This window comes from Callospermophilus lateralis, chromosome 5, assembly GCF_048772815.1.
Source record: "Callospermophilus lateralis isolate mCalLat2 chromosome 5, mCalLat2.hap1, whole genome shotgun sequence".
NCBI lineage: Eukaryota > Metazoa > Chordata > Mammalia > Rodentia > Sciuridae > Callospermophilus > Callospermophilus lateralis.
Genome location: NC_135309.1, coordinates 115,215,167 through 115,227,185, shown reverse-complemented (window position 1 = coordinate 115,227,185; position 12,019 = coordinate 115,215,167). Strand labels below are relative to the sequence as shown.

General features: G+C 32.7%; 1 protein-coding gene across 1 annotated transcript in view; it reads right to left on the bottom strand.

Moving 5' to 3' along the window:
• Adamts6 (ADAM metallopeptidase with thrombospondin type 1 motif 6) overlaps positions 1–12,019 on the bottom strand; it is a 270,679-nt gene that overhangs the window by 50,711 nt on the left and 207,949 nt on the right. The window contains exons 18-19 of the mRNA XM_076856114.1: positions 2,020–2,183; positions 1,497–1,635 (exon numbers count right to left, since the gene is read on the bottom strand). Of these exons, the coding sequence (XP_076712229.1) occupies positions 1,497–1,635; positions 2,020–2,183 (303 nt within the window). The remainder of the gene's footprint in view (positions 1–1,496; positions 1,636–2,019; positions 2,184–12,019) is intronic.

Genomic DNA, 12,019 nt, shown 5'->3' with positions numbered 1-12,019 from the left:
ATGCATTATAGTTTTAAAAACTCTACATTATAAATTTCCAGCCATTTCACACAAAAAAGTGGACTGGGAATTAGAGAACTTTAAAAATATGCCACAAATTATTAATAAGCTTGTTTCATGATATTTAACCCAGGAGAGAACATTATTATTATTCAGTTGGTTTTTAAAATTTTTTTTCATGTGGTATAGTTCTATTTTTCTATTGAAATTAGAGTTGTAGTTGATGGATGATTTAATTCTTTTGTGTCTAAAAACACTGCTAAGGGTAGAATTCAGTGGTAGAGTGCTTGCCTAGTCATGATCAAAGGCCCTGGGTTTGAATCCCAGCACTAAAAATAAAAAAAAAAAAAAAAGTAAAAATACTGAATTTGGTATATGATAACTATTTCTCTGAAAATAATTTCTCTAAATCAAGCCTTGAAAATCAGAGGTGTTTAGAGATTCAGCAAATAAAAGACAAGACAGGATAAAGTCCATGTGAGAACATGTACTTCTGCACAGATAGGGGATATATTGAATGATTTGGGTAATCAGTCTATTTATTCTAAAATCATGATTCAAAATGTAATTTTTGCTTTTGGAGTGGTGAGGTGCTCTAGCCCGGCCTACCCTAAGGGATAGGTTCTGTTTCCTTGCCTATTGGGATCAAGGTGTATGGTGGAGGCGATGCATTTAGTCTCCAGAGAGAAGGAAGATGCTGCTTGCACAGCACTTCTACTCACCAGTCCATGCAGCAGCAAGGGTGTTGGCTTTGAAGGAAGCCAACTGTCCTGCTCTCCCAGCCAGAGGTAAAGAATTGCATTGGTGGCCACTAGAGGGAGGAGGATTAGGAATAGAGTAAATTGTGGGGAAAAGGCACCCATGAAAAACGCACATGGGACAACCAACACATCACCAACCACTGCCTGGCAGCTACCTCTACCTCTCTAAGGGACTACCGTGAGATCAGCATCCACCATTAACCCAGAGACCCAGACACCAGGATGAAAATGTAGCATCCCAGCACACAGTCCCTTAACTTGATGGCTGGAGAAGGGAGTTTTGAATAAGAAGGTGGGAAACACACAAGCATACAAACACAAGCACACAAGCACACAGACATACATTCTCAGCCCCATTACAAGAAGTTGCATCTGTGACGTCTGATTCTTACTCATTTTCTTATTTAAAACTCTTGATGTTCTTTACCAAGAATGTGTTCGTGAAAAGCAAACAGCCCACCTTCAAGATAGTCTTGGGAGAAGCACCAGCAGAGACACTCACTGTGCCAAGATGTATTTTACCAACAAATCTGTATAAATTGCATGAGGTTGAAAACAAATGGAATATAATATAATTAAAACAAAGTTACTCTTGCTAAATTACAGCTTGAAGTAAACCTGCAAAAAATGTTTCCAATTAGCTTCTTCAGCAAAAAAAAAAAAAAAAAGCATAGCTCAAAGTATGTTTTGCTTTGCATTCTGACGACTGGGTTGACTGCCTAGTGGGTGTCTTACCTCCAGCACAAGTAGCTGAGCATTCTGACCAAGGCTGATGATTCCACGTGAAGCCAACTTCATTATCTCCACTGCCAGTGCGAGTGATGGGAACGTTGAACTTATACCTAATTCCCAAATTTTGTTCCTGGAGCAGAACCTGCCATTGAAAACAACTGGTGAAGACAATTAAAATACAATGAGCTTTCATTCAGATATTTATTATTTCTTCTGAAGAAGAAAATGTCATAAAGTAAGTCTTATGAGAAATTTAAGGCAACTCTTCAAATATATGCATTTATATAAAAATTTTTCCATTTTCATGGTTAGTTTGGAGCCATTTCTTTCTTCTGTCTTGCTAGGTTATAAATATATAATTCAAGAAAGCAATGAAAAGACAAAACAGTTATATGAAAGAGCACTATGGCTTTAATTCTGCACAGATTCTATGTCCTTGGGCAAATCATTTATGTTATTTATCTTAATTTTACCACCTACCTCATAAAGGGGAATTATGAACAGTAGATATAAAAATGACATTTACCATTATAATGAGATTTTCAGAGGTGGGACCCAGAGCTTCTAAGGATTCAGGTTCATCAGTTGGTCTCTTATAGTGAAAAGCTGTCCCAGCAACATCAAACTTCCTGGGCCAGTCAATAGTCCAGGCACCATTAATATAGTAATCATCTGCTTCAGATTTTAGAGCTGGAAGAAAAATTAAAATCATCTAAAAATGTGGAATTTCATCTACTCAAATAGCACAGATTAATTAATGCACTGAAGTACAAACAGTGAATACCCATTTTCATCCAGAGAGATGATGCCTGACGAGTTCAAATGGTAATTTGTCATGTGAATGTGGAGAAGATACTACTTAAGTATTTACAATATCACTGATAGAAACGAGTAAAAGGTTTATTTGGAGAAATAACATGGAACTAGCAAAGAAAATTACAACAAAAAGTAACTGGCAATGGGGGTAGAGGCAGATTTTCCTTTCCAAACATTAAAACAGTAATTATATGATTATGAGGTAGGAACAACCTGTGATATTGGCACACAGACTGATAGGACGAGGGCACCAGAGCTAAGAAATAGATCCAAGTACATGAAAATTTAGTATATGGTAAAGAATATACTTTAAATTGGTAAAGGAAAGATAACAAGAAATGGGGCTAAGACAAAGGACTAGGCTTTTGGGGAAAAAATTGAATCTATATCTCATTCTTTATAAATAAATAAATGTCACAATTCTACTCCTAGGTAGATATCTGAAAGAATTAAAAACAGGTACTCAAATATTTGTATATATATTCATAGTAATACTATTCCCAGTGGGAAAAGATGTAAACAACCCCAAAGCCACCAATGAATGAAAAGATAAACAAATTATGGTGTATACAATACAACAGCCATGAAAAAGAATGAAGTATTGATTGATACACTCTATAATGGGACGAACCTCAAAAATATTATGCTAAGTGGAAGAAGCCAGACAGAAAATAGTTATATATTGTATGTTTCCATTTACATAAAATATTCAGAATAGGTAAAAATCCAGAGACAGAAAGCACATTGGTGGTTTCCAGGCATACAGGATGGGGAGAATGTAGATAACTGCTTAACGAACACAGGGTTTTCTTTTGGGTGATAAAAATGTTTTGTGGTGTTCTAAAGGCCATGGAATTATTAACTTTCAATGATTAATTTTATGTAATATGAATTCTACCTCAATAAAAAGAGAGCTAAAAAATAGAAATAATAAATGTCACATGAATAAATATTTAAATGTAAATGTAGTTAAATCATAAAATGCAAGAAGAAAATATGGGAGACCTTTTATTCCTTATAACATTAGGGTATAAGAAAATTTTCTAAGCATGAAAAGAAACTCAGAAACTATAAAGGAAGGAGGCTGGGGTTGTCACTCAGAGGTAGAACACTTGCCTAGTATGGATTAGGCCCTGGGTTTCATCCCTACACACAAGGGTGCACACAGATGCACATATAATTTTTTGAAACTTCTACAGGATATGTATGTGTGTGTGTGTGTGTACATGTTTATTTATTTTAAAAGTTTAAAAATATATAGGGCCAAAAAAGTGTTTTTAGCATTACTATATAAAATGGCTACAAATAAGTCAGTGATAAAAATGTCAATTAAATTATTTGTTAGTATGCTAACTTAGATGAATAAGCATAACAAAAGAACTAAAAGGTTATGTTTCAGAGAGTCTTTCTGACTCTCTGGACCTCTACCTCCTTTCCTTAATATCATAGGCCATTTTCATCAGCCTTACTCCCCTTATGCCTGACAAATATATTTGCACTTTCTTAATTTCAGATATGTAGTGAAAATTATTTACAAACAAACAAGTAAATAAACAAATCAAGCTAATTAATCTTTTGAAATAGGAATATTTCAACCAAATTTAAGGATTATTCGGCCTTGAATTTTTTTTTTTTTTTTGCATTTTTACAATTTTTATTTTCAGCTCTCTCACTCTCAGTTATTTTTCTTCTCATATAAAACACCAAAATTATTTAGGTTTTATAAGGATATCTGAACCTGAGTTATGTAAAATAGTAAAAATAAAAATGAAAACAAAACAACTCTCAGAAATTTAGAATTCTCCTTCAATTTGAACTCTCACTTCCCATTTTCTCAACTACAAAAAGAAAAGATCCTAATTAGTTGTATCATAATGTAGCTTAGGAAAAAAAGCAAGCATTTAAGAAACACTAAATAAGACTAGACTAAAGGAGGAGCATATGGCATTATGAGCAGGAATTATCATTATTTTTTTTTGAGAGAGAGAGAGAGAAAGAGAGAGAGAATATTTATTTTTTAGTTTTTGACAGACACAACATCTTTGTTTATATGTGGTGCTGGGGATCGAACCTGGGCAGCACGCATGCCAGGCGAGCGCACTACCGCTTGAGCCACATCCCCAGCCCCATGAGCAGGAATTATTAAAGGGGAAAAGAGATTTGCATTTTTATTTTGAGTCTTGGTCTACAGAAAATAGCCTAAACTTACAGTGTAAAAATAAAGGAATCTTCTTAAATAACAGAAAAGTCTGATATTACTGGTATCCTGTTTCAAGATGTGCTCTGGATATATTCTTAATTTTAGAAAGCTTTATGGGAAAGGTAATGATATTCTAAATGGAATAATAATTCATTTAGGTCTCACTAGGGGTTTCTAGAGAGATTAAACCTGAGTGAAAGGATCAAACATCAAACAAAGAGCACTTTCACTATTCCCACGTACTGGACTTGCTGCCCCATATACAGCCATAAAACTCATAAAATAAATGCATCTGCTATTCTTAGACACTGGAAAGGTTGTGCACAGGCTGTGATCTCCCCAGCTTCTGCCTGGAGCCATTCTGTCAGCGTAGAATTGGAGAATCCAAGCAGGGCATGGTGGTCTCACCAAGTTACGAAGACAGAAAAGAAATTGGGAAGGTCAAGAACACAGGAATTTGTAGGACCAGAGAAACAGAATAGAGGGAGGAAATATGTCGCTAGTCTGTATGTGTGTATGATAAAATTTCAGAATGCCAGGAAACAACCAAAAAATCAAGCAAACTACTAGGGAACTATAAGCAGAAACACTGCACTTCAACCACCAGGGCATTCAGCAGAGATCTAAGAAGAATCATGCCTTTTACATAGTAGAGCTAACAAAATTATAGGTTAAAGGCTGTTTTGGATTCACCTAAACAAAGCTCAAAACTGACCTACAAGTTACTTAACACACTTTAAAGATATAAAACAAAATCTCAACACAGAAATACCATGAACAACATCAGATGAAAAATGACTAGCAATGCAAAAAGCAGGAAAATGTGAATGAAGCCAGGAAAAATTCTGAGCAAAAGAAACAGACTTGGAAATGGGAAAACTTATGAAATTAGGGGGAAATAATTATCAAGCAGTTATTATAAGTATATTCAATAATTTATAAGAAAAATATAAATACAATAAGAAATTAGAAGATATTATAAACACACACACACATACACAAACATCAAATATAAACTCAGATCTATACAAAAGAAGAATGCCAGATGATGGTAAATATATGGATTGCTCTAAAATAATTTTTCTTATTTTTTAACTTTTTAAAAAAGATAGCTGACTTTTTTTTTCTTGTGGTTCCAAGCCTCTAAGCTAAACCCCCTGTCTAATAATTGACTCTTTTAAACAAAAACAATAACAATGTATGATAGAATTTGTAACACAAGGAAAAGTAAAAAATAGCACAACAGATGAAAGGGAACAATGGAAGAAAATGTTTTAAGAGTCTTAGATTACAAACAAGATGGTGTAACATTATTTGAAGGTATACTATGATAAAGATGCATTTTGTAAATCCTAGAGTAACCACTAATCAAATAGAACAAATAAGTAAAGCTAATAAGCCTCAAACCATTGGTAGAGATCAAATGGAAGGCTAAAAAACACTTGATTAAGCTGAAAAAATATATGAAAGGAAAATAAAATAGAAAAACACCCAGAACAAATGGAAAAATAGCAAGGTTGTAGGCTTATATTCAATAATATTGATAATTACATTAAATATAAGTGACCTAAACAAGGAGTTGACAAACTATGGCTCACTATCTGTTTTTGTATATAAAGTTTTACTGGAATGCAGTCACACCATTCATTTACATATCATCTATGTCTGCTTTCACATTGGTAGAACTGAAAGTTGTGCCAGAGACTGTATGTCCTGCAAAGATGAATATATTTGCTATCTGGTTCTTTTTAAAAAAAATATTTATTTTTTGACTGTAGTTGGACACAATACTTTCATTTTATTTATTTAATTTTATGTGGTGCTGAGGATCGAACCCAGGGCCTCGCACATGCTAGGCAAGCGCTCTACCATTGAGCCACAACCGCAGCCTGCTATCTGGTTCTTTACCAAAAAAATTTGACAATCCCTTCTCCTATCTAGGGATTGCTGTTAAGAAATGCTATTAGATACAGTAAGAAATAAATATCAAACTACATGCAGTCTATAAGAAACATTTTAAATACAGAGGTGCCTAGATGTAAAAAGTGATAGAAAGAGATTTACTATGTAAACATTGATCAGAAGAGAGCTGAAGTGGCTACATTAGTATTAGAGAAAATGGGCTTTGGGCCACTTAATATAAACAGGAATAAAGAGGAAAATTTAATAATGATGATAGAATGTTCAGCATATCAAGAAGATTTAACAGTCTTAAATGTGTATGCACATACAGCAAAGTTTCAAAATAAATGAGGGAAAATCTTACAAACTAACAGGAAAAATAAACAAATCCACAATTCTTCAATAGGATTCTTTCAGTAACTGCTTAAAATATGAAGGCTGAAAATACATAAGAGTATAGAATACTCCACAAAACTGTTCAATCGATGTAAATGACCTGACTAATTTTATGGAAAACTCAGTAACACCAGAATATATAACCTTCTAAAGTGTGCTGGGACATAAAACAAAATTCAACAAGAACAAAAACACTAAAATCATACAAAGCGTATTTTCTTCCTACAATAGAATTAAACTAGAGATCAATAAAAGAAAAGTATCAAGGAAACCCTTAGATATTAGACATTAAATCATATTTTCTAAAGTATGGTTCATAAAATAAATAAGAAAATATTTTAAATTGAGTGATAATGAAAATACAACATCAAAATATATGTGAAGTAGTGGTGTTTAGAGGGAAATTTAAAGTGAAAATGCTGACTTTATAGTAGAAAAAATTAAAAATCAATAATAAGAGTTTCATCTTGAGAAACCAAAAAAAAATGAACTGAAAAAATAGAAATGATGAAATAAAGAGTGGAAATTAAAGTAATGGAAAATGGACAAACAACAGAGAAAAGCATTTAAACCATAAGCTTGCTCTTTGAAAACATCAATAAAATGAATAAGCCCCAATTAGAATGATCAAGAAAGATAAAGAAGACTTAAGTTATCAATAAGAGGAATGAAAAGAAGAATGATTGCTATATATCCTATAGATATAAAAAGAATAATAAGGGAATACTGTATACAACCTGATGCCAATAAATTAAAAAACTATTACAGAAACTGAATTTTTGAATTAAAACTTCCCACAAAGAAAACTCCAATCCAAATGGCTTTATGTTGAATTCTATCAAAAATTAAGAAAAAATATCAATTTTACCTAGATGCTTTCAGAAAATAGAGAAACACTTCTCAACTCCTTCTATAAAGCCACACTTACCATGTTTATACCAACATCAACAACAACATCCCAAGACCAGAGACAAATTTCCCTCATGGATGTAGATCAAAATTTTTTAACAAAATATTAGCAAATAAATTTCAGAATATATTAGGATAATACATCATGAGAAGATAATTTTTATCCAAAAAATACTGGATTCAGTAACTGAAAATCAATCAATGCACTTTTTTGTGTAGTTGTAGATGGATAGCATTCCTTTATTTTATTTATTTGTATGTGGCACTAAGGATTGAACCCAGTGCCTCACATGTGCTAGGCAAGCATTCTGCCAGTGAGCTACAGTCTCACCCCTGCCCTTACAACCTTATCAGAGAAAGGAGGAAAATAATAATCATATCAATATATTCAGAAAAATTCAATACCCATTCATGAATAAAATCTTGAAAAAGACCAATAAAGAGCCATAAATCTTCAAGCTATATAATGGAAAAAAAATGTTTTCCTTTTAAGCTCAATAACAAAAGGACATTTAGTTTCCTCACTTCTATTATAATTGTATTGTGTTATAGGTCCTGAACATTATTACAAGGTAAGAGAAAAGAAATAAAAAGCATGAAAATTATAAATATAGAAAATAGTCTTTGCTCAAAACTTTATCTAGAAAATCCATGAATTTACAAAATAAATATAAGAGGTAGTAAGTGAATATAATTAGGTCTTAGGAAATGAGGGCAATATAAAAGGAAAGAAATTAACATACCACTATCATTTGCAATAGTGTCAAAAAGCAGAAAAGAGTGATAGATTTAACAAGTGAAAGACCTTCACAATAAAAATAAAACTGGTGGAAAAAATCTAAAGACTGAAGTAAACACACAGGTGTATCTTTTTGTGTACTTGAAAATTCAGTATTTTTAGGATGTTAATTCTATACAAACTAATATATAGATTCCATAAATCTTTTTGTAGAAATTGACAAGTGGATTCTACAATGTATACAAACATGTAAAAGACTAATTTTGAAAAAGAAATATGAATTTTAGGATCTAATGCTTTTGAATTTCAAGATCCATTAAAAGCTCCATTATTCAATATAGTGTATTTTTTTGCTTAAGGATAGACACAGAGATCAATAGGTGCGACCAAAAATATATCCATATACACGTGTTCTGTTGATCTTTAACAAATGTGTCAAGGTAATTTAATGGGGAAATGATGATCTTTTCAACAAATGGTGCTATAACAATCACATATTCATATGGGAAAACTGAAATCCCAAGTCTTACTTTTTACCTTATATGAAAATCAACTAAAAGTGGACCATATCTCCATGTAAAAACTAAAACTATAACTTTTTTGTGGGGACAGAAGGGATGCTGGTGGCTAAGCCCAGGGCCTTGCACATGCTAAGCATGCACTCTACCATGAAACTATACCTCCAGTTGGTATAGTTTCATGAAGACAACATTTGCCACCTTGGAATAGGCAAAATCTCTAAGATAGGACATGAAAGCACAAATCATAAAAGTTTAATAAACTATATTTCATCAGAATTAAAAGACAACACTTAAAAATAAGTAAGCAAGGGCCAGGGATGCAACTGTTGCTCAACATGATTGAACACCAGGGTTGAACACCCAGTACAAGAAAGAAAAGAAAAGAAAAGAAAAGAAAAGAAAAGAAAAGAAAAGAAAGGAAAGGAAAGGAAAGGAAAGGAAAAGAAAAGAAAAGAAAAGAAAGAAGGAAGGAAGGAAGGAAGGAAGGAAGGAAGGAAGGAAGGAAGGAAGGAAATAAGCCACAAACTAGGAGAAAATATTCATGAAATATACATTTGACAGAGAGTTGTATCCAGAATATATAAAAAATTCATAACTCAAAAATTTTTTAAATAGGTAAAACATTTGTTTAGTCACTTCACACAAAAAGATATTCATATGGCTAAAACTTTAAAAATTGACAATACCAAGTATTGATAGAATGTAGAACAACATTATATTACTACTACATTACTGGTGGGAATATAAAATGATACATCCATTTTAGAAAGTAGTTTAGTGATTTCTTTCTTTTTCCCCCAGATTTAAAATATAACCAAAAAATAAAATTGAATAAACTTAAGGTACATAATCTGATAATCTGGTATGTACTGTGAAATGATTACCACAATCAAGCTAAATAACATATTACCTCACATAGTAGCCTCTTTTGATGTGTAAGAATAATACTGTCCTAGCAAATTTGTTCTAGCAAACTTGCAGTATACAACACATTATTATTAATTATGGTATATTAAATCTCCTAAATTTATTCATCTCATAACTGAAAGCTTGTTCTCTTTGGCAATCATCTTTCTGTTACCCTACTCCCAGACCTCTGGGAGATAGATCTATATAAAGAATTCATAATTCCAACAATAAGTGTTGGTGAGGATGTGGGGGAAAAGGCATAGTCATACATTGCTGGTGGGACTGCAAATTAGTGTAGTCAATCTGGAAAGCAGTATGGAGAGTCCTTAGAGAACTTGGAATGGAACCATCATTTGACCCAGCTATCCCATTCCTTGATCTATACCCAAAGGACTTAAAAAACAGCATACTACAGTAATGCAGCCACATCAATGTTCATAGCAGCACAACACACAATAGCCAAACTGTGGAATCAACCAAGATGCCCATCAATGGATGAATGAATACAGAAACTGTGATATATATTACACAATGGAATATTACTCATCATTAAAAGAGAATAAATTACAGCACTTGCAGGTAAATGGATGAAGTTGGAGAATATTATGCTAAGTGAAGAAAGTCAATCCCCAAAAACTGAAGGCTAAATGTTTTCTCTGATTAGTGGATGCTGATCTATGATGGGGGTACATGGGAAGAATGGAGGAACTTTGGATTGGGCAAAGGGGAGGGAGGGGAGCAATTATGAGGGTAGGAGAGATGGTGGAATGAGATGGACATCATTACCCTAGGTACATGTATGATTGCACAAATGGTGCGTCTCTACACTATGTACAACCAGAGAATTGAAATGTTGTGCTCCATTTGTGTACAATGAATTGTAATGCAGTCTGTTAACATGTACAACTAAGTAGAACAAATAAAAAAAAATTGTGCTCCATTTGTGTCTAATGAATAAAAGAGCATTCTGCTGTCATGTATAAATGAATAGAATAAATAAATAATTCATAACTCAAAAAATTTTTAAATAGGTAAAACATTTGTTTAGTCACTTCACACAAAAAGATATTCATATGGCTAAAATTTTAAAAACTGTCAATACCAAGTATTGATAGGATGTAGAACAACATGAACTCTAATATATATATTACTGGTGGGAATATAAAATTATACACCCATTTTGGAAAATAGTTTAGTGATTTCTTTCTTTTTTTCTAGCTTTAAAATATAACTGAAAAATAAAATTGAATAAATTTAAGGTACCTAATCTGTACTTTCTGTTTCCATGAGTTTAACTTTTTCAGATTGTACATATAAAAGAGATTGTGGTATTTTTCTTTATGCATCTGGCTTATGTCATTAGTATAATATCCTCCCAGTTCATCCATGTTATCACAAATGGCAGGATTTCCTTGTTTTTAAAGGTAGAATAATATTCCACTGTGTAAATATAACACAATTTTTTTATCCACTCAACTGTCAACACAAACTTAGTTATTTCTATGCTTTGGCTATTGTGGATAATGCTGCAATGAACATAGAAATGCAAATATCCCTTTGAGATAATGATTGTATTTTCTTTTTTTTTTTAAGAGAGAGTGATAGGAGAGAGAGAGAGAGAGAATTTTTAATATTTATTTTTTAGTTATCGGCGGACACAACATCTTTGTTTGTATGTGGTGCTGAGGATCGAACCCAGGCCGCACGCATGCCAGGCGAGCACGCTACCGCTTGAGCCACATCCCCAGCCCTGTATTTTCTTTTAATATATATTCAAAGTAATTAAATGATTACTGGATTATATGGTATTTCTATCTAATTTTTTTCACTTTTTCTAAAACATTTTTTATGAAAAGTTTGGGAGTTTTGTTACAATGGAGGTCCACACACTCACTACGAGGTGGAACCATGAATATTTTACCATCCTAGCTCATTGTCTGTCTGCCTGTCTCTGTCTCTCTCCCATCAGAATTAATTTTAACCTTGATGTCCTTAAACCATATCTCATAAGTTCTTCTTGCTAGTCAGTTGTGAATTTCTTTTACCACAGGGGTTTTCAGATAGCAGAACTCTCACAAATAGGAAAGAATTTTATATTCATTTTTATATTTTTATGGACTTTATAATTTTATTT